The sequence below is a fragment of the Synchiropus splendidus genome, chromosome 2 (genome assembly GCF_027744825.2).
Source record: "Synchiropus splendidus isolate RoL2022-P1 chromosome 2, RoL_Sspl_1.0, whole genome shotgun sequence".
In the NCBI taxonomy this organism is placed as follows: Eukaryota; Metazoa; Chordata; class Actinopteri; order Syngnathiformes; family Callionymidae; genus Synchiropus; species Synchiropus splendidus.
In genome coordinates this window covers 12,748,844-12,771,186 of record NC_071335.1, presented here as the reverse complement: position 1 = coordinate 12,771,186, position 22,343 = coordinate 12,748,844, and the positions used below count along the sequence as shown (strand labels likewise).

Below are 22,343 nucleotides of genomic sequence, written 5' to 3'. Positions count from 1 at the left end.
TCAGAGACCATATACAAGTGGAGAAGAGGAAAGTCATTGACACCAGTAAAAAGAGAGTCTGATGCCAGTCAAGGATGAACTGGCACATTTTCTTTCAGCCTATCACAGATAAACAGCAGCTATTTTTACCGCTGCATAAAAGCAGGGACTGTTTTCGCACTCTGCCAACTGGAACTGAGCCTTTCTGTAAGGAAATCTATTTAGGCCCGAGGCGAGGCGAGGCTCGGCGAGGAGCGGAGATGAGCTCTGATTAAATCTTTGGAAGGAAATATTAGAGGTGTTTTATCAACATATCACCCAGGTGATTTCTCATTACCGCTGGGAACAGTTCAGGTACTCCATCAAAGCACGCTGGTTAGTTAGTAGAGGGGGAGAGAGGGCTGACTTCTGAAGCCTTTCAGCCTTGTGTGAAACTTCACATTCATATAAAGGTACTGTTTACACTGCAACTCTTGGTTCTTTTTCCGTGGAGCTTGTGCATTATATCTGTGCGTGCGTGGAATTGATGACTTTAAATTCTCCTTGTGTGTGTGTGTGTGTTTAAGCATATCTGTTCTAGAGAGGTCCAGTTTTGGAGAAAACACCCTATTGCGGGACCCTTAGGTGTATGTTGTGGTCCATTCGCCAGACCCCACAAGCCTGAATTTGAGGATGAAGACATGAAGACAAAATGACTGGGGTCTACGTTTGGTTTAGAGTTCTGGTTAAGGTAAGCCATTTGTTTTCGATGGTTAGGTTTATAAGAGTGGTACTCACAGAGATAGAGATAATACGTGCTGCAGAAAGGCAACTCCAGCTTCCAACTCTAGTGTGAGCTTCTTAAACCATATTTGCCTGCCCGCTCAACAGGACCATGATGCTGAACAGCTACTGCTGCGCTAGATCCAACAGCAGAACCAGAACTATCCTCTACAGCAGACCTGGGCAAAGTGCGGCCCGGGGGCCAAATGCGGCCCTTTGACTGTATTTATGTGGCCCTCCTGGAGTCAGAGCAAAACTATAAAACTGACATTGTTGTTGTCTCTGACATTTTGTCTTATGGATTGTTTTTTGTTTATTATGATGTAACTGAGACATAACTTTCTTGTTTAATTATTTTTCTAAATCTTTTCCGTTGGCTATTTTAGGAGTATTTCTTGTCCCTTAAAATACATCAGAATTGAAAGTAAATTTTGAAATGTATGAGCCACATCGACAATCTTTAAATGGAATGTGGTTTAAATTAAATAAAACACAACAAACCAACAGTTTCTACGCATTTTTACAGTGTAAATTCATAATCACACATGATTTTTATTTTCAATTTTCACTTGTCCTCCTCTCTTTTTGTTTGACGGCCCTTCTCAACGGTCACAACATATAACCCGGCCCCTTGGGAAATTTAATTGCCCACCTCTGCTCTACAGACTTGTCACCTTAGCACACAGATTGGCTTGATCATATTGCTCAACATCACACAATCAATAATTCTAGGGCCATTCGTGGCTCCTAGCCAAATTCATATATTATAGAAATTGAGAGGATCATTTGGTGTGTACATTATACAAAAAGGCAGATGCGCTTGTCAGAGTGATGACATGCAAAAATTGTGGAAGTAATGCTTTTTTTCCTTTTTTTTCCTTTACAACTCACAATAAATAAAATATAATAATAATAAAACAGATAAAAATACAATACAAAAAAAAAATATATATATCAACCCCAAAACAACCCCTGCCAGTCTATCCATCATGAAAGTTAACACCTGTACCCTTTCCTCACTCAGTAATATCTAAAGGGTCTTAAACAGTTCCATAAAGGCGTCTCATATTTCACGGAAGGTTTTCTGGGATTTAGTTTCAGAATATCGGATTTTGTCCATTTTGAGGCAAGACATGATGTCTCTGAGCCATTGGGTGTGTGTAGGTAGCGGACTTTGTGTTATCTTGATATGAAAAATGTAATTGAGGGAAGCAAAAATTTCAGTCCAGAAAGTTTTCAACGATGGACACGTCCAAAACATATGTCCTAAGGTGCCTTCCATGGTCCTGCATTTATTACAGAGTGGACTAGTTTCCGGATGTATAGGTTAAACCTTGACTTTGGACATGTGGGATCGGTGCACAACCTTAAACTGAATTAAACTGTGGTCTGCACAAAACAATGTTTTATTTACCAATTTTAAAACAGAGTTCCGAATGTCTAGATCCTCTTCCCAGCTTCCATTCGTAGTTCAGAAAGGCCAGCATATACAGGGGTTGGACAAAATAATGGCAACACCTTCAAGCTTTTTTTGCTTTATTTTATTAGTTTTTTAGTTGGGTTCATCGACAGAATCTCATCCAATAGTTTCCTTTCTTTCACTGTGTGAGACAGGTTAACTGCACATTTGTTTTCCTTCTTGAAGCACAGAAGCTCTTGTCATTCCTTCAACAAAGTTGACTCTCAAAATACTTGGCTTTTAATTGTACTTACTTGAGAGCCAACACTCGTTCATTATTCTAGATCTCAGACAAACGTGTGGCTCTCACTCTGCGAAAGACAATTATGCCACTGAAGCTCTGGTGCTCTCTGCTCTGTAAATGAGGGGAGAACTGACAGGGCGTAGAGAGCGCAGCCTCACAGGCATCAGTAAATACAGCTGAGGGGTCCCACATGGTTTATCCCTCAAGCACAAGTTACCTGCGTGGTGGAGCGTTGACTTTTAAGTGTTTTTCAGAGAAAGTGAGACGGTGTGATCCTGTGAGCTGTGGAGAATAATGAGGTACGAAGCCACTGACAGACGACTGTGAACGACTTCTGTTGAATTATTGCAGAACCAACAAGGAACACACTCAGCACTGTGACAGATGAAGTCATAGTTTCTTTCATGATTTCTGATCCATCTGACGCAAGGCTGCGGAAGAAGATTCCTAAACGGGCAACATGCATATATTAGAAAAGGTTTTATGATTTATTTTTTTATTTTCTGTGCAAAGATGGAATGACGGAAGGCATTGTGTTACAACATTCAGAAATATGAATGCAAAATACAGAGTCAAGAAGGTATAAAGGTATAAATCTAAGCCCAAATTGATGATAATATCTTCACAAATAGACGTTGTCTGGCAGAAGACAATTTATTTTTAAATTATTATTCTTATTCAAATTAAATTAAGAAATATGATGGAATAGTAGTGGACTATGCCACTACTGTTTAAGGCAAACACTATACTCAGAAATAACTAATATGAAAAGATAAGATGAAATAACGTTTAATAAACACTTAAATATGACAAAAATACGAGTATAAGATTAATGTTCAGCTTGAACATTGATTAAGGATTTTCACAAAACTCTTAATGGCTTTTACTTATAATACTGGACTTATCCAGCAACCAAAGTGCTTTTCACAAAGTCACCCATTCACACACACAAGGAAGCGACACAGCGTCTTAACCATCACAAGCAAACAACCAAGGACGCAGCGAGGCAGGGGCAAAACACAATAAGCAAAAAATACAATCATAAACAAAATACAAAATAGTGAAACATTTACACCGGCACTGTCAAAGTTATTTGGGTTTCAGCTTCTGGGCTTCCAATGTACTCAATGAGTACTCTTTCGAACAGATACAAAAGGTGTGAAGGCTGAATAACAACAGGCAAAGGGCCACAGAAATGTACTTTCTCCCTGGTTGTGCGTCCGGGAATGCTACCGCCACCTACTGGGCCTCATCTGGATTTAACTTTCAGTTAAATGCAGAGATTGTTGATGTATTTTCTGTATGTATTTTAATGATAAATCTGGGCTGACAACTCCGATACTGGCGGAAATATGGAAAAGTGGACGACCAGGAACTCTCACGTATTGGGGAGAGCTTCTGCTATAAAACAATGAGTGGTGAACAATCACCAGGAAAGTATGCGCTGTGTTCAAAATAACCATGTGAAAGTGTTTAATCGCTAAGCTGGTAGCGCGCCCGCGGCGAACGAGAACAGCCTCGGAACACACACGCGGATCAAAGATCCAGTCAGACCTGTAAGTTATCAACTCGTCTCACCATCTTAGTCACACCAGCGACAAACGCAATCTTCACATTCATCAGAGCAAACGCTTCCTCATCGCACTTGTAAATCTCAATGACTGGGGACTTTCACTTTAAAGCTTAACAAGCTCCGGGACATTCCCGGCTTCTTAAATTAAGACTGTGCAGAGCCGTGGCCCTTTATATCCAAACCTATAGAGCGGCAGCCACTGTGGCGAGACAGAGGAGCCCATTTGACTTTTTTAATGGTGAGCAAGAGCAGAGGAAAACTGTTGAAGTGAGAGGTCGGAGGAATTCTTGTAAAACTCTTCTGAAAGACCTCCTTCTGGTTTAGAAATCCAGTACAATGGCTATTGAAAAACAAAAAAGGTCTAACATGGAGCGATGGGATGGAGGGATGCTACATGTGCTAGGCGACAAACGTCTGAAGGAATTAGCATCTAAAGTTGCAGTGATGCGGACGGAGAGCGGCATAAACAAAGCAGCAGTTCTGTTTGTTATATGAAAGGAAGAGGGAAGTCAGAGCTGGGAGCGACGTCACTACAGAGTTGAAGTTATTCGAGTCATAAAACAAGAGAGCAACGTCCATGAAAGCTCCGTTATGAGCGACTTCTTTACATGCACGTGAAGGACAAGCCGCCGGATGAAGAGGAAACACAAATTCGCAGACTGTGTTTGTTTCTTTCAGTGTGTTTCCCTTATTCAATATGTCCTGTGGTAGGATGTGGTGGTGGGATGGCTTGGGGTAGCCATCTTGGATTGCATACTCGGGGTGCGCTCTCTGAGTGCTTTTCTAGCTCGCTCTGTTCTGTTCAATTTGTACAGTGCTGGTTGTTGTGTCGTAACCTGCAGTATGATGACTTGCAGACTCAAATAAAAGCAGCTGTAAAGTTTGTTTTCAACCTTTTTTCTGTCATTGAAAATAGTTCGCACTTATTTAGCTCCATTGCGTTCATTCATTCTTTGGGTGGCTTTCATTGTAGTTATGGTTGGGCAACCAATCAGAGCTTTCCGTGCTTAATAGCGACTCATTCAGGAAGTAGAAATAATTACACCTGGATTTGATCAACTTTAGTTTAAGTCTATCTTAATAAAGCTATGTCAAATTGAGCATCAGAGTTTTCAAAAATGAAGATCGCACCTGAATGTTTCAGATGCTAATTTGCATGCTAACAGATTTTTAGTTTTGGTTTCAGTTTGTGTTCAGTTTCTTGTTTGCTCGAGAGCATAAAGGAAAAGCAAAATAATGTTCTCATCAGCAGCAACAGCAGAATATTTTTTATTCATCTCAGACAAAACCCTCTCTGGTGAGAAGAGATAAGTAAACTCAACAATAGACATTTTCAAAGTTTGAAATCAACACACTCTGTGTTATAGGGAAGAATATCTGAAAGTGACAAGAATCGAGATGCCATCGACGAACATCAATCACCGCCTGTGCACCAATTCGGCAACAATATTGATCTCATGAATGCATTACAGCCATCATTTAAAAGTCAAATTGAGGAATCAGAGCGTGTGTGTACTCGGTTCAATAAAGCTGTCCAAATACAACAGTTTTTAATAGAGATTTTGGTTGTTCCTCCTGCAGCAGTTTGAAGTCCTGATGTCGAGAATTTGTGATCCACTTTGACCTTATCTCAACAGGTTTTGTCTCCAGAGATTGCCTCACCACAGGTCATACCCTTGACAACTGATGCGTCTAAAGCAGAACTCGGAATAGTTTTACCAAGAAATGTGGGCTGAAATAAAATCTGAATTTTTACTGCACAGTCACTTCAAATTACCGGGACCACAACATTCAATAAAGGGATCCAGAAAAGTGACCCAAGGTAATAACACTAGACCGAGCCCTCCCACTTGAGATACCATTTAATACCACTGACTTCACCCTGAGGTAAAACCAATCCAATCTGAATTTCCAGTCAGAAAGAAGGAATTCATGAATGAGTGAGGAGACATTTGTGCCACACACAGATGGAAGACAAGCGCCTGACCATGAAATATGCTTCATCACTACAAAAAAAAACCACTGCCTTTCATGGCGCCCCCAAATGACCTCGGGTTTACTCAAGAACTACTGAGCAAGACAAAAGCCTGCGACTCAACCTTTAATATTGCAAATACCCTGCTACACTGCCACACACAATTCCCTGCAGAGTAAGGGAAAAGGGGGCCCCGGGGCAAGCAGGTGCTGGGGTAGACACACAGGGCGGTAACTGTGTGCATCACAGCCTGTGTGTGTGTGTGTGTGTGTGTGTGTGCAGGGGGCCCCGTTTGCCTTCTGTCAGCCCGACCTGCTGCTTGCATCAGCTGGCCCACACTTCCCCTCTCCAGGGGCTTCTGGTCTGCATCTCTGCTGCGTGTGGTGCCTGGATGTACAAAACTGGTGGAGCTGAAGGGTCGATGGCTCCCAGATTAGGTGTCAGCCTTAATAGCACTGTCATCATATCGACGACAGAGCGTGAGCGAACACACCCACTGCTCAGACCCTGCTGGAAGCTGAGGTGTGTGTCGCCTCCTTTTTGTTTCCACTGTCAGCAGTAGAGCTCGGCAGAGAGCAAATCACCTTTGCTCAATAAGTCTAGATTCAGTTACTAATCATCTGTTTTCATATGAAGCGGCAGGAGCCTTCTCCAGGATATGTCTCCAGCGTGAGCCCTTCGCTCGCTCTGATCGGGTTCCTGTCACTTTAAAATGAGTTAGCGCACCCGAACCTCACTGCAATATCATGTGCCAGTCACAGAGGAGAGTGAGAGACAGGGAGCATCCCTTGTTTCTTCTATTTTCTGACCTGGATTGATGCTCATTTTTCCTTTCTACTGTACCTTCGCCTCCACCTCACACTCCAGAGGAACTTGCAAGGTGATCCTGTCATCCTTCTATTGCACCTGTTGATCTAACCTGTCGATGTGTTTCACTCTATTGAAGGAGCTAAAGATGAAGCAGGTTCATGTAGCAGGGGTAGCAGTTAAAGTAAAGAGGCCCAGGCTTCACCTCAATCCTGATGTCACCTGAGATATAAATGAGACACACCATCTTTTCCTAACCTGGGTCTGCACCAGGGCCTCCTCCCTTATGGACCCTCACAATGGGGAAGCTTCCAGGAAGCATCTAGATCATACGGAGAAAGCTCTTTTTCCTTTCTTTGGGTTTGTGATTGAAAGGTTAGAGTAGGAACTCCGATTGAGCAGTTAACAGAGGAGTCCTAGGGAGTGGGTCTCATCTGTTCAGACTGAGAAGCCTTGGCGTACAGGTGCTGTTCCTTACCCCAGAGAACAAAAGAAGCACTTCCCACTCCCCAGTTTCTAGTTATGTTACTGACAAACAAAACAAAAAAAAAACTATAAATATTCTCAGTCAAAGTTCCCATCTGAAGCCAACACCAACATCATCTGAGATATCTGCACATCACCAAACCCTCTTCACCATCACTAGAACAAGAGACAAGCTGGTGAAAAAGGAGGCCCATACAAGAGTCTGTGTCCCACTCGTGCCCAGCTGTGTGGACAGACGCAGGACCCCATACTCCCAGACCACCTCCCACAGGATCCAGAGATCAATGATGTCAGATGTCCCTGCAGCGTCCATGCATTTTTACTGAGCGGTTGTTTCTTCACACAAATGCCATCATGTTTGGGGGATTCTCAAGAACCAATATATATTTTTCTAACTGAGAAGGTGATGAAAATATTCAATATATAAAATCACATCTGACACAAACTGAAGCACAAACAGGAGCAAAGCCGGCGCCACTTTGTTACAAAAGCATCATGGCTGCTGCGGGGCTACGTACCTTGTCAAACAGAGACTTCCATTGCTGAGGCAAGAAAAGAGAGAAAAGAGAGGGAGAAAGTGAGCAGGACCAGACATTGAATGACTTCAGAATCAGCCGCCTCGCTGTTTGCAGAAAACAAGAATTCATCTCACAGGGCCTCTGCCTTTTTATGGGAGGCTGCCTTCAGTGCAGTTTTGCAATCACTCGCCATTATCAGTTGGTCGTGGCTAACAAGCTGTGATGGCAGATAATGGCGTGGAGATGACTGCGGTGGCTTCAATGGAGCCTGTGTTTATAGTGCATCTCTGGAGTCATCGCTCTGTCTCTTACATCATCTCTGAGGGCTTTAAAGGAGCAGCAGGTGGATTTGGAGCACCGCTCCTGATGAAAGTCAGATGCTAATGGCTACATGAAAAAATGTTTTTGGTGAGGAAACAAGTGTGTCCAACAGAGTCTTGGTCACAACCAGGTGGATGTTCGAACTTGACCTTCACTGTCTGAACTCTGCCCAGAAAGACGGCGAATAAACATTGAAAGTGATCAGTTTTGAATCAACATAAGTTTTTCTAGGGTTGAAATAGTAACATCTTTTCAACGTTGGCTCCATGCCGACTTTTTACCCTCAACCATAATAACCAAAATCCAATGTTGAATCAATGTCTTCCTCCAACAAAAGTGACGCTTCCTGGTACTTCTCTGAGGCAGTTTGTATTTTGGCCTGTACTTCAGTACACGTTTCCATTTCCAACCAATATTTTTTCATATAGCACAGCATAAATCAATGATGAAACCATAACAAAATGTTTGTGTCCGGAGATGAATTTTCCATGCTCAGTGTCGGCTCATCAGTTTACCATTGTTCTTACTAACAAGGGCAGGTAGGGCAGTTGAATTTCCTCAGAGGCCACATGATTTGCAGTGACTGTTGTCAGGTGCAGTCATGCCAAAAGACAGGACTGTGACTTGAATTTAACTTGATTTTTGTTACTTTAATAATACTAAATGGCATGAAATTTTATGCATAAAATGTGATATGTGATCACTTTTTTAACTTTTTATTGTCAATATGAATTAGAATTGAATATATTGATGATAAAGCAATGGAAATATGTGTAAATATAAGATATAAATTCACTATTTTACTGTCGTTTCAATGTGGACAATTTTCTCTGGTAGTCTGACCTCATGTGGGCCCCAATTCTGAACTAAGGCAATATTGCTCAACAGATGTCTCTGGCAATTTGTTTTCCAAATTCGTAGTGAATCAAATCTGGTCATAACACTGAAAGTCTGCGCAAACGAGCCACTGATATGACTCACTTGTTGTCACACTTGGGTCCTCAAACCGGACCTTGGCGATCACTCTGAAATGATGTAAATGTGATGGGCCCTTCAAATTTTGGTTCCTTGTCGTCACCATGACTTTAAAGTACATGCTTGGGTTCCACTTACATCTTCTGGGGCCACCGGCAGGACTTCAGTACTTTCCAAAACCTCGATTTCTTCACCTTCCGCATTGGCTGCGACCGCCGGGGAGGAGTTGACCATCACCTCCCGGGCTCCGGCCGTCATCGTCGGGTCACTGTTTCTCACAGCCGCGCAGAGCAGCGGGCTTCTCCGGAGAGTCTCCGCATGCTCTCACGGTTCCATGCCGCTCAGAAAGAGGCGCAGAGCCAGAGCGTCATGCGCTCGTCCTCGGTGAAATATCACGGATGCACATCCACAGATGGAAAAGTTGATTCAGAGGCAGCTCGGGGCTGCAGCACTCCGCCGCTTCATGCGCCACATTGCCGGTCCGCGAGAGAAAAAAGAAGCGTCGGTCCAAGTTAGAGAAGCTCCGTTCCGATCACCTGAGAGAAGCGATGACATCATCACACGCTGACACGGACGGCACGGGAATGATGACACGCGCCGGAGAGACCGCGGTGCGTCATGGCAGTTGGCACCGTCTCTTCTGCTGCGCAAACTGCCGTCTGCGTTCGGTGAGAATGAGGAGGTGAGTGAGGAGAGAGGGGAGGAGGCGACTGGTCTCCCGCCTCTGAGGGGACGGATGGTTCAGTCCCACGAGACGACGGGACTGTGATCGAGCGTGTCCTTCCAGAGGCGCGCGCGGAGAGGTCGGGGCGGGGACAGGATTGGGAGGAAGTACACGTCTGCGGTTGTAACTGCCTCACGCAAAGACGTGAACAAGTGAAAGACAAAATATTTTAGCACGTAATGCAGGCAGGTCCAAAGTCTGGCTGGCGGACCATCGGTGGCCCTTAATGAGAGTCTGCACGGCCCACTCACTATTACGCTTACGTGTCTCCTGTCAGGTCGCAATAAGGGTGCCAGATCCCTCGGTTTATTTGAACAAAAAGGCTGGCGCGTGTCAGATTTTTCTTAAAGACATCAGCGCATCCTCCAGCACCAGCCAAGGACTCACATTTGTCCAGCCTCTCATGAGTGGGAGCTGCTTGAAGCTTTAAAAACCAGAAACCTGATTCAATGTATATCTCGGCCCTTGCACCTTGTCAGTGGGCGCCAGTGGCCCCTTTGGCCGAAAGTGAGGTCCACCTGAGTCGTAAAAGTGGTGGCAATCATAAATTGTTGAATTGCACGCCCTCTAACTTTAAAGGCTTAGATATTAGGGAGTGCCTCCTCTCGTAAATTCCAGGTTCCTGAAGGGGTATTAAGTGGCCCCCTCCAGGTCTGTTGATGGGACAACAATTCAGCAGAACACCCACCTATTACCAGGCCAGACTTCAAATGAGCCGGGCGGCTGCTTGCTGCGCCAGAGAAATGATATGCACTGTGTAGGTTGAGAAACATCGCCTTAATTCTAAGTGATGCATCACCATGGAAACAACATGACCAGGCGATTTAAAGAAGACCGTGGACTCCACAACATGGAAGAGTTTAAGCACAAATAGAAAATCAAGAGTATAGACTGGAAATATTTTTATCTCGGGGATCATTTCGAAGGTCATTGGGGTCAGCAGAATGTGGAAGATGCATTGCATAAAAAGTTTATTTAGAAGTAAGTTTCCACATGAGCGTAAATGCGAGGAACAGAAAATGAAACTAAACCTAAAATATAAATAGCAAGATCAATGAAGCTGGGAGTTAAAGTGAAACAGATTTTTGAAAATAGTCTTGAGGTGATCATCTACATTCAAAAGAGGAGAAATATCCCAAAAAATCTGGATTATTAAGACTAAGTGTCGTCCTTATTTATCTTAAGTTTTATCTACGGAAGAAAAGGAGTAAGAAGGTGGTGCTTTTTCTATTGAACCGTACAAGTGTGGGTTTCACAATCTAAAACAATGTTTGTTGAAGAAACCAAAACAGTGGATATTTAATGCAGCTGGCAATAAAATAAAGACGGTATCTAAATGGAAAATCAGTATCTCATCACCGGATTTATCAGAATACAATGTTCTTAATGTGATTTGTTTTCAATTAAGCTGTTCTTTTGGAACTGCAGTGAGTTTGCTGCTAAATTTCTGATGTTTGCCATCTTGGATTTTTTTTAAATAAATGCACAGGTGGTTCATAACCATGTGAGACAAGATACAGAAAACACAATACAAATATATCATATGAAATTATGTGAAACAAGGTCCAGCAGAAGACACTGCATGACAAACGTCATTATGAATGAAAATGTTGGCAATAGAAATGGAAAGGCAATAATACTATGACACAGAAGTTGAATTTGACAATGGATAACATGATAAACTTACGAATTCAGTTTGTATTTATGGGTGAAAACTAAATTTAAATACAACGAACTTCCCAAAGGTATAGTATACATGGAAAAAGGTGGCTAATCCAGTGATTCTTAACCATCGGGCCAGGGCCCATGGTTGGGCCGTAAGCGCCCCCTAGAGGGCCGCTAAAAGTTTTTTTGTTTTACACTTTTGGGCCGTGAGGAACTCGAGACGCTCGGTTTTAATACATCAGCCACATTTGGTGGCAGTAGTGTGTCACTGAAGTGACTTTACAACTACAAATCTGTGATAGTTGACGACTATGGGGAAGTTCTTCAAAACAAAAAATGATAAAGAAAGTGATGTCGGTCCCATAACAGTTAAAACTGTTCATGAAAGCACCTTTTGAAGCAGTTTTGAAAATTAATTACAACATGTTATGTTGATACTTTCATTTACAATTTACTTATATATACTTTCGAGTTCAAATAGAATATATTATTTTTATTTTATAATATTTAGTCATGGTTCCATTATATTTATTTTATTCAGTTTTTCCAACAACAGTTTGCATCAAGTGTATTTTTTTCTTTTTTTCTTCAGTAAATTTGATGAATGTGACATGCACCTGGTTCTGCTGCTGGTTGGACTTTTCTATGACAAATATCTTTGCGATGATCACATGGTTTCATGTCATTTCACAAGGTTTGGTTTGTTTATGTGTGAGTAGATTAAATATAGTTATTGATCACAAATTAAACCGAGAGTAATGTTTGGGGAACGGTGGGCCCTGAGCTAATCTACTCTATATGACCAAAAGCATTTGCTCACCCATCCAAATGATCAGTATCAGGAGTCCTTGGCCTGACCAAAGGTGTATCAAACCCAGCACCTGGGCTGCAGACATTTGTGAAAGAATGAGCCGCACTCAGGAGCTCACTGAATTCCAGCGTGGAACGGTCATAGGATGCCACCTGCGCAACAAGTCCAGTCGTGGAATTTCCTTCCTCCTGAATATTCCACAGTCAACTGTCAGCTTTATTATGAGAACAGGGAAGAGTTTGGGAACAACGGCAACTCAGCCACAAAGTGACAGACCATGTAAACTGACGGAAAGGGGTTCTGCACAGTCAGTTGCTCCAAACTTCATGCGGCCTTCAGATTAGCCCAAGTAAAGAATGCAGATGATGGAATGGGGTTCCATGGCCCTGCAGCTGCATCCGAGCCATACATCACCACGTGCAACGCAAAGCGTTGGAGGCAGTGGTATAAAACACGACTGTGCCCCAGTGCACAAAGCAAGGTCCATGAAGACATGAATGACACAGTCTGGTGTGGATGAACTTGACTGGCCTGAGACTGAGAACCAGACCTTCTCCACCAACATCAGTGTGTGACCTCACCAATGGTCTTTTGGACGAATGGCCAAGTCCTATAAACACACTCCTCTCACTTGTTGCTGTAATAGCTGCAAAAGGTGGAGCGACATCATATTGAACCCTATGGTTAGGAATGGGAAGGCACTGAAGTTCATACGTGAGTCACGGCAGGTGAGCAAATGCTTTTGGAAATATAGTGTACCTTGATATTGTTAAGTATGACACTGCATTTCCTCTGAGAACTAAGAGATGACAGCCAGAGCAACAAGTCCATTAGCTCGCTGAAGAAGTGTTGGCATCCGACTCAAGTGGGGCACTTTGTTTCGTGCCTCAGTAGGTTTGAAGGCCATGTCAACACCTACAAGGATGACCTCCAGTTGACACAACCGCAAACCCTGCCCAACAATATGGAAAATAAGGTGGAAATTATCTCTCTTTAAGATGAATTCTGTCGCGTGTTGGTGAGTCAGGGTAACGACCTTATGGCGCCTATGAGTGGGAGGTGTGAGAAAGCAAACGGAATCCAGGATGTTCAGACGCTCGACACATGAAAAGGAAAGGTTGACTTCGCTACTGCGTTATTCTGCCCCCTGGTGGTTGAACCTTTTTAGTCGCTGTGTGCTGATCTCTTGACATGTAAAAACACTTTCAGAGCAGAAGTTAGAGTTGTTGGATTTATTGTAAACTTCAGCGAAGGCAAACGTTTTTGAACACAGACAGAATCTTGTCACATGATATGCTTTGCACTTCTAAAGGAGTGTGGAACGTAAAAGCTTCAGCTTATTCATGACAGCGATGCTAAACTGATATTCGATAACAAACACGGAAATTACGGCGACAATCCCACACGTTTTGGTTCAACCGCTTCCCTCTACATGAGTGATATAGCGAATTCTATTGCCTCTCCTCACACGCCACTCCCTCACCACATATGCTCTTTAGAAATATATTAACTCTTTAAACACCTTCAAAAGATAAAGAATATTTTGGGTACAAAATAAATATTTTTTCTTGTCATTCCAATAAACACATTATTGGTGAATGAAAACGGAGTAAAATGGTCACATAAAAACAGTGGATGGCAGCTTGTCCAAGCTTCTATGAGCCAGGAATCACCGGGATTTAAGCAGAACTCTGTACATAGCGAAGCCCAACACGGCAAACATTGTGGCTCCAACACTCGCTCTCAGCCAGAAGGTTGAGCTTTTCAGGTCAGCGTGGCTCATGTGCCTGGGGAGGAGGAAACTGGTCAAAGAAAGTCTGTGACGTGGTAGAAATCACTGCAAACAAACGTGCTGCTGGAGGGATGAAGGACAAACAAATGAGAGACAGAACAGGTTTATCAACTGAAGGGGGAAGCGGTGATGATCCAGAGGTCAAAGCTATGAGGAGAAAAGAAACTGAAAATAAGCAACAAGAAAATGGGAACTGAACAATGAGGAAAAGAATGACGTGAAATAAAGATTGGCGAGGATGAGAGGAAACATTAGAGAAGATTGTGAACCTTCGCAGTACGACGGCGTAGAGTTTGGCTCTGACCGTCTGCAGCAGCTCAGAGTTGAGGAAGTTCTGACACAAGCAGAAGGAGCAGCAGTTACAAGTGCACATGCAGCGCAGTCGAGCGTGGCTGTGGAGAGACGCGGCGGGGAGACACACACACACACACCGACACTGGTTAGACACAGCTCACCAAAACACTTCAACACACCAAGCCGTGACGGAGGGAGGACCATCACAAAGGTGGCCGCCAGAGTTCACATTATTTTTCTAACTTTTCAGCCCTGCGGGTTGTTCACAAGACTTAGGCTGAAAAAAGCAATTTTAGATCAGTTCAGTGCGAGTTCTGCAGGTCTAACATAGAAAGTCAAAATGACTGAGAGATGAAGAGAGGCAACTGGTCCAAACACACGCCACAAAAAGGCGCCACTCCTCACACTGAGGACTTACTTGAGGCTGAAGCACAGCACCTGTTACACTGCCAGGGGCATCGATAAAAGATTCAGTGACTCACTCCCTCCAGGACACATTCATATAGTCATATTGCTAGTGACTCCTCTGTTAGTGTGCAACGCTGCGTCATAAAAACACACTTCCACGACCATTGTGCAACATATTTTACCCAGCTGCATCAAACATTAAACCCCATGAGTGAGCACTTACGGGTACATGGCCATGGTGGTGAGTTTGGTGTAGATGTCTCGGCAGGGAGCCGCTGCCGTGTTACAGGTGAAGGACTGTGGCGGCGGCATCTTGTGCCTCCTGCAGAACTCCAGCGGACTGCAGCTGTACAGCTGTCTGACCTCCGGCAGGTCCGACTTGGCCGCGATCATCATGCATGGAATCTTGCTGTCCATGAAGTATTGCTGAGACGGGAACCATCCGGCGTCAGATGAATATATGCAAGGAAACGTCTGGGCTGTACCTTAAAGACTTTGGCGCAGTAGTCGAAGGAGTACGGGTTACTGACGTCATACACCAGGCAGACGATGTCACTCGTCAGTTCACTGTCTGACAGGTAGTCGAAGTCAGGAAACACTTCATGGAGCTGAAAAACATGGGGAATGCAACTTCACGATCTGTCCAGCAGGGGGCGTGACTAGTTCATGAAACCTACAATCCACTTGAGTGATTCAGTTCACATAATAATATGGCACTGAATACAGAAGATTTACATCTAAAAAAAAATAAAATACAAAAAAAAAAAAAATCGGCAAACTCAAGACACTGTTTTCAGAGCACAAAACTGGTGTCTATCACTTTGCATTCCTTGTGGAGAAAACAGTAAGTCCATTTTGTTCCAACCTTTTAGTTTCACCCAAATATTTTAATAACAAAATTGGTATTGTTGATGTTGTGGCTCAAGTGCCCGGAAGAGAAGAGAGGGACGGGACATAACATAGTGGTACATGCTATTGGCCACATAGTGGTGCATGAACTAAATAGATATCGACTGTGAAAGTATAATGCTAAAAAGCAGATACTTACAAGAAGATATTTCTCTTGACCATAAACATAGGTTGTGCTGATTGCGTAGTAAGACTTATGTTCTTCTTTGATGGTTTTCTGATGCTGAGGGAAGAGAGAAGGTCAATAAAAGAGGAGAGTCTCTTTACGATTTGCTGCTTTTCACTTTCAGGAATGAACATTTGTTCTAGTGACGTTTGTTTACATTGATGTTTCGACCCAGGAAGGCCTGCAGGAAGCCACTCTTGCCGCTGCCCACGTCACCAAAGACATTACAGCGGAAGACGCTGCGCTTGGTCTGCTTCTTCTGCAGGTCAATCTTCTTATCTCGTGTCACTGCAGGGGGAAAAACAACGCGGTGAGGATTAGATTAGACTCCTGCCAGACACAACGCAACTCAGCGGTCAGGCAACACCTATTACCTAATGGCAATGGAAAGCAAAGAGCTCTGAGTCACAACCGTGAACGGCGTATCTATAAATAGAGATCAAAACACGTGACAGATTTATGAATCACCTGTGATTCCCGACGCTTGAGACTCCTGTTCGGCAATGATTGAGTAACCAAGGTAACCAAAATACTCCAGACACCGCTGCACATCCAGGTAGGTTGTTAACCTGAATCAGAGTCACGATGGTGATGTGTGACGTCCAAGAGTCAGCTGTGATTTTAGAGAGTGTAAACTCACGTCCACTGAGAAAGATACCCCTGGTACGTGATCCAGCCCTGCTCATTTGTGCAAACTGTGTTGTTGACATCAGGGCCCCAAGGCATGTAGGGAAAGACATCAAACAGGTCGCTCAGCTCCTCAGGCGACAAGGCACAGTCGCGGTCCTGGGAAGACACACAACAAATGAGGAAACCAGCCCATCACATCACACTGTCAGTCCAAGCCAGCCAAGGGTTAACTGCGGCCTCAGCGGGCGGTCAGCGCTGGCTCAGGTGGAGCGCTCAGCTTTTGTCCTATTCAGGAATCGTGAGCAGCTTCCAATAAGCAGCCCAAAGAAGGCCAGAGGTGAGAGTAAATACAGAGCCTGACAGACAGGATTGTACCTTGTCATGTTTGTCAAAAACGCTCTGGAGGAAGAGATAGGCGTTGTGGTTGAGCTCTGTGGTGCAGTCTGGAGGAACTTTCAACCTGGACAAATAGGGAAACACGTTATTTCTGACTGCTAAACCCTGCACTTACTTTATACAGCAGGAAAGCTGGTCAAACAGCTTTGCTTGACACGCTGAACGTGATCCATAAACCTGACAAATTTGAAAATTCAAACCATGTATTTGATGCCATGATGGAGCGTCAGATGGACATATGTTATATACAGCACCGTCAGTCCTGAAGACTCGATTCGTGCCATTTTATTATGGTGAAGAAAGCGCTGAGCCAAAAGACAAAGTCCCTAATCTCACCCATGGTCATGAATCTTGGACACGCTGTCGCGAGTTGAGTTGCTCAGTTGACCTCGACTAGAATGATGGATGGACATTCATTACCTCAACCAATGATGTTGTGTTTTCGACTGTGGATTTTTCTGTCCGTCATCCACATAACTTGAAAAGTTATGGATGGATTTTGATGGCATTTTCAGGATATGTGCCAAATGGAACAAGGAACAAATGATTCAGATTATGGAGCATTTTATAACCGTTAATTCAGGTGTTCAGTACATAAGATAAAGTTTTTTAAGGTCCATACTCCCTGTTGGTCTAAGGAACCATTTGGGAATTAAGTTTTAGTTCGCAAAATGATTCTTTCTTGGTGGAGACTTGCGCTCTGTAGAGTGCTTTTCTAGTTTTGACTGACTTTACCAGCTCAGTTTCCATGTGCACAAGCTTGGGATGCAACACGTTGCTTCTATGCAGAGATGCTTCCTTTTCACTCTAGTCTCCAGTGAAGACAGGAATGTGAAGTACTCAAATATAAGCAGAACTTCAAAAACAGACTCCCAGTTTTGTCTGGCATGAGAGTGGAAGTCTAAGCTCTGTACTTGAACTAAAGAGAAGTACTAAAGAAAAGGATCTTGATTTACGTCAACACTGTTCTTGTAAACAGCAGTCCATCGTGTGCATTTTGACCTGATGCGGTCATGAAATCCTTGAAACTCAGACAGCAGTAATGAGTGTCGTGGACATGGAGACAGTGGCTTACGGAGGGAAAAGGTAATCCTGGTTCAGCTCCAGGTCATCGTCGTATCCGAAGCGCCGCAGCACAGTCCATGTGGTCTCATGGCGTCCACGCTGGATGAAGAGTGTGTGAAGGAACAGAAAGCCTGAGAAGGAAAGTCAACTTCAATGTGATGGAGAGCGACAGAGACCTGATAATACACGATCTACTACCTTTCAAAGTGAGGCCGTTGTCAGACACGCCGTTACTTAAATTCCTGCGTACCACATTTTTGACATCTTCTAAGGCTTGATGTTCGAGGGGAGTGTTGAAACATGTTCGCTGCAATGCATCAACACAAGACTAGAAACCTATTTTTACACCAATCCCAGCTTTAAATGTTGTTGTTTTTTTTCAAATTACTAACAAACCTGGAAGAAGTTGAGCTCATTATCATTGAGAACACCGTCGTTGTCGAGGTCGGACACTTTGAAAATTCGTGTCAGCGCTTTTACACAGAGAGACTTCATCTGGAAATAGAGAACATATGAACATATTGAAGGCAGTTTAAAATTGAATAGACTTCTCTTCTTCTAAAATGATAATATATTCATGCAACACTGAATGGTAACAGCTTGCTCCATGTGCTTACATCTTTTTTCTCTGGACAGTAGAGTGGACCAGTCGGATGCAGAACGGCCTTTTGTGCATAGTAGAAAAGTTCTGAGATGTTTTTCAGGTTTTTGGCTGAGCACTTAGAGAAAACAATAGATGGTTATAAATCAGAATCAGATTTATTGCCACGGTCAGTGGGGATCCCAGCAACTAGGAAAGTGCTTTGGAAACCGTGCAGTCAAAAAACATAATAAGAGCAATAATAAAATAAATGAAGACATTTCTTATTCATTCAGAAAAGGACAGACACAAGCAAGAAGTTCAAATAACCCTGTTCAGAGCTTCAGACACCCAAGGAAAACAAGCTGTTGGTTTAACCCCTGACAGTATAAACAGTGACACTAATGCTATCACAGAGCTCTGGGGAGTAAAGCTGCCCCTGTTATCCAGCCATGTACATGTAGGTGTGCACCACAGTGACAGAAGCCATACAAGCCACCAACACACTGACTGTCTGTTCAATAACATGATGGTAGTTACACTCTACAGAGAATCAGAGAAGAATGAAACACCAGAACTGAAGAATAAGCGGCAATAATAAACTAAAAGTGGTCAGTACCTTTAATCCGAGGAAGAAGAAAACATTTGGGTCAAAGGTCATGCTTTTAATAAAGCACAGCCACAAAGAAAAGCTCCCCAAACTTTTAATATACAACACAAAAAATGTTCAGAGTAAAAATATTCTTTGCATTAAACGTCAAATAAATAATGGAATAACACTGATATATATATATGAGGCCGAGAAATGCTTAAAAATTGGAGAACTCCACACAGAAATAATCATTCAAAATTCAATTTACCTGAAGACCAAAACTGTATTTTCTTATAAAAAATTTCTAATGACTCGGTGCTCATAGTGGCGTTCCACAGACGGCCGCTCTCACCTCAACGCAAGTCTCGATCTCACTGAACTGGTTCATGATGGGAAGAATGGTCTCCATGCTGCTGTGCTCCACCAGGTCAGATTTGTTTCCCACCAGGATCAGAGGAACCCTGATGGTGGAGAACAGCAGGGAGGAAATGCACAGTAGGCTGTTATTCACGTACACAAGGTGTCAAGCAGTTAGAGCTCATGTCGAAGAGAGCAAAAGATGAACAAAAAGAAAACGCACAAGCCTCACATTAGCTCTAAATTATTGACTAACTAAAACCAACACGATACGCAACGCTCATGATAATGATTATTAACAACAGTAATTCATCTTCAAGAGCACAGGTATTATTAAAAATTCCAATGAAAGAGTATCTAATTATTGCATGTATTAGCCATGAATCCATGACACACCTGCTGTCCTTGTCTGTGTTTTCGATAATCAGGGGGATCCAGTGGCTGGTTACCTTCACAGATAAAGGGGTGGGATGAAATGCTATATGACTCAGAAATAAATAATTCCTTCAACAATGTGTTCAAAAGCTTCCGACACATAACCAACCAAAAATACTTTTCATAACTAACCTTTTCTATGGACTTTTTATTGTTGACAGAGTACACGATGCAGATCACGTTTGCCTTCAAAAAAGACAATCACTGTGAATCTTTGACTTGTGGTGTTACAGAACAACAAAACAAAACAAGACAACTGACCTTTGAGATCTCCTGAAACAACTGCTCGTCCGTTTGTTCAGCCTCTGTAGGATGGAGGGAAGAGTCTTACAGAGACTTTGCTTCAAGTGAAGTAAGTTCTTTCTTGTTTAATATTAGCATTTTACCTGAATAATCCACAATATGAGTGGGAACTCTCTCCGGAGTGACGTCTGCAGGTATAGTGATCTCTTCTGCACGGTAGGGAACCTGGGAGAGTGGCATTAATAAACAAACAAATGTCAAGAAGCAGCTTTGTTTCACATCATTATCATTCATTTGGGTATGAGTGAGTGAAACCTTTCTGCATTATATAGAAACGCATCATAGAATACAGATGAACAGTGCACCAACAAACAACAATAAATGACTCTGATATACAAGATCAAACTTGGAAACTGTCCGTACCACATCTGGGAACTCCTCGCTGACCAGTGACATGATGAGAGACGTCTTGCCCACCTTGGCTGCCAGACACACAACACACTTGTTTACTATCACAAATCCAGTCATGGTCAGCAGTCAAAACTCAAGACACACCGGTCAGATTGGTGAACTTATTATAGTATTAGTAGTCGTCGTAGCGGAGACATTACAGTACCCAACAAGTCTTTTTGCTTGTAGCAGGAGACTTTATCAAGACAATATCAACAACACCTTGTAAAAATAAGGGACCAGAAACAATCACTGAACACAATCCACATGCACACCCCACGAGATCTTAGCTTAAAAATAGTCATAGATAGCAAATAACAATAAAGCTGGATAATATTTCTGTCACAGCGTTTTGAATCATTGTACATCCACACATGAGCACCTCATGTATATACACATTTATTCTTTTTGCTGACCGACTTCAGCGAAAAGAATAAATCATGTTATTAGTAAATACAAATAGCATGACTTTGTACTTCTGTTTTCTTATTCTTATTTAACTGAGACTTTGAGTTCCTTGCAGAAAGCGTACAGACGAAGACATTTTCTAACACTCAACAATGTGCTGTCGAACTGTTTAGAGAGAGGCATTTACCCACATTTATAGTGTTGTGTTTATAGTTTTGTGTTAGTGTTACTTGGCTGTTTTTAATGATGGCATGTGGATCGTCTCCCGCAAACAGAGGTCAGTGTAACTAAAATGCCTACATCCGTGTACTGTCTTCATTGAGTCAACGCAGTGGCGAAATGAGGTAGAAGACACGCTACAATAACGAGTATCTAACGCAGCGTTAACATGGATGACAGGAGGCGACACGAGCGGTCGCGTCTCACAGCCGACGGTGTCATCATGGGACCGCCGCCTGGATGCCATCACACGCTCCTGCTAGCTTCACTTCCAGTGAACCAGCTGGTGTCAACAGTGAAAGCAGGAGCTCAACTTACGCTCCCCGACTAACAGTATCCTCACGTCCTTGCGCATCTTGTCCGGCGACGAGGTCCGACACGGTCCACATCGAGGCTCCTCCGCGCCTGGATCGGACGGCCAGACAGCTCCGCTAGCCTGGCTCCGTCGGTCCGCCCACAGCACCGAGCGCCCAAATTGCAAAGGTGTGAGACAATGATAGACAGTTAAATATATATCCACGTAAAACGGGTTAGGGTGATGGACGCAGCTCCGTTCGCTGCTGTCACCATAGAAACTCTGCTGTCAGCACCGTTAGCATAATGAGCTAGCAGGCGTGACCTCGGCCACGCCCCTTCTGCTCAGCTGACTAAAGGCACGCAAAGATCGTCTAAACGACAGATGAACAACTTCGAGAACGTTGGGGCATCGATATCGTACTGTAAGTAAAATATATATACTCAATGTATGTGTCAGTTAGGTTTATTACTAAAGTTTAAGAAATGGGTAGTGAAAAGACTACACAAACGAGCGCTGTGTGTTGTAATATTAAACTGAAAAAAAAAAATCAATTTCGTTCGACGTGAACGCTCTCTCCATTGTTCAACCAAACGTTCTTCTCTGTGTAAAGAGTAAAATAATTGTTTGCTTTTTTCTGGCGTTTTCTGTCACTCCATTTTTTTTTTTTTTTTTTTTTTTTGTTTTGTTTTGTTTTGTTTAATTCTCTGATCGTTATTAAAATGGTCCTTTGTGTAAATACATTTATTGATATTCATGTTGATGTCAATAAAACAATGTACAGAAAACATAACTTACTGAATAA

General features: G+C 43.0%; 2 protein-coding genes across 6 annotated transcripts in view; both read right to left on the bottom strand.

The window, feature by feature from the left end:
• Window positions 1–9,839, bottom strand: part of LOC128754973 (rhomboid-related protein 3-like) — a 35,851-nt gene extending 26,012 nt beyond the window's left edge. Inside the window, exons 1-2 of one of the 2 annotated variants that reach the window (XM_053858015.1) lie at window positions 9,238–9,839; window positions 7,804–7,827 (exon numbers count right to left, since the gene is read on the bottom strand). In XM_053858015.1, the coding sequence (XP_053713990.1) occupies window positions 7,804–7,827; window positions 9,238–9,357 (144 nt within the window). In that variant the 5' untranslated portion in view covers window positions 9,358–9,839. The remainder of the gene's footprint in view (window positions 1–7,803; window positions 7,828–9,237) is intronic. The other variant, XM_053858016.1, reaches the window with a different exon arrangement.
• Window positions 9,840–13,266: 3,427 nt separating this feature from the next.
• Window positions 13,267–21,869, bottom strand: LOC128754590 (mitochondrial Rho GTPase 1-A-like). 4 transcript variants are annotated; one of them, XM_053857311.1, is made up of 20 exons: window positions 21,562–21,869; window positions 20,590–20,648; window positions 20,310–20,391; window positions 20,185–20,228; window positions 20,056–20,109; window positions 19,885–19,937; window positions 19,484–19,592; window positions 18,577–18,678; window positions 18,356–18,454; window positions 18,158–18,266; window positions 17,970–18,090; window positions 16,874–16,958; window positions 16,509–16,654; window positions 16,337–16,437; window positions 16,026–16,156; window positions 15,842–15,925; window positions 15,279–15,401; window positions 15,017–15,219; window positions 14,286–14,483; window positions 13,269–14,116 (listed from the first exon to the last, which is right to left on the bottom strand). In XM_053857311.1, the coding sequence occupies exons 1-20, from the start codon at window positions 21,596–21,598 to the stop codon at window positions 13,969–13,971; spliced, it is 2,088 nt and encodes a 695-aa protein (XP_053713286.1). In that variant the 5' UTR covers window positions 21,599–21,869; the 3' UTR covers window positions 13,269–13,968. The 4 variants fall into 4 exon arrangements, with proteins under 4 accessions (XP_053713282.1, XP_053713286.1, XP_053713284.1 ...); XM_053857309.1 differs by having other exon boundaries at window positions 13,272–14,086; window positions 14,361–14,483; XM_053857307.1 differs by having other exon boundaries at window positions 13,267–14,483.
• Window positions 21,870–22,343: the final 474 nt, after the last annotated feature.

Excerpts from the sequence above, each read along its gene's own strand:
- LOC128754590 (XM_053857307.1), bottom strand. The coding sequence starts at position 21,598 with ATGCGCAAGGACGTGAGGATACTGTTAGTCGGGGAGC. Across the intron at positions 16,157-16,336 it reads TCAAGCGTCGGGAATCACAG|TGACACGAGATAAGAAGATT; the intron begins GTGATTCATAAA and ends TTCCCCCTGCAG. Across the intron at positions 14,484-15,016 it reads ACCACCATGGCCATGTACCC|CCACGCTCGACTGCGCTGCA; the intron begins GTAAGTGCTCAC and ends GTCTCTCCACAG.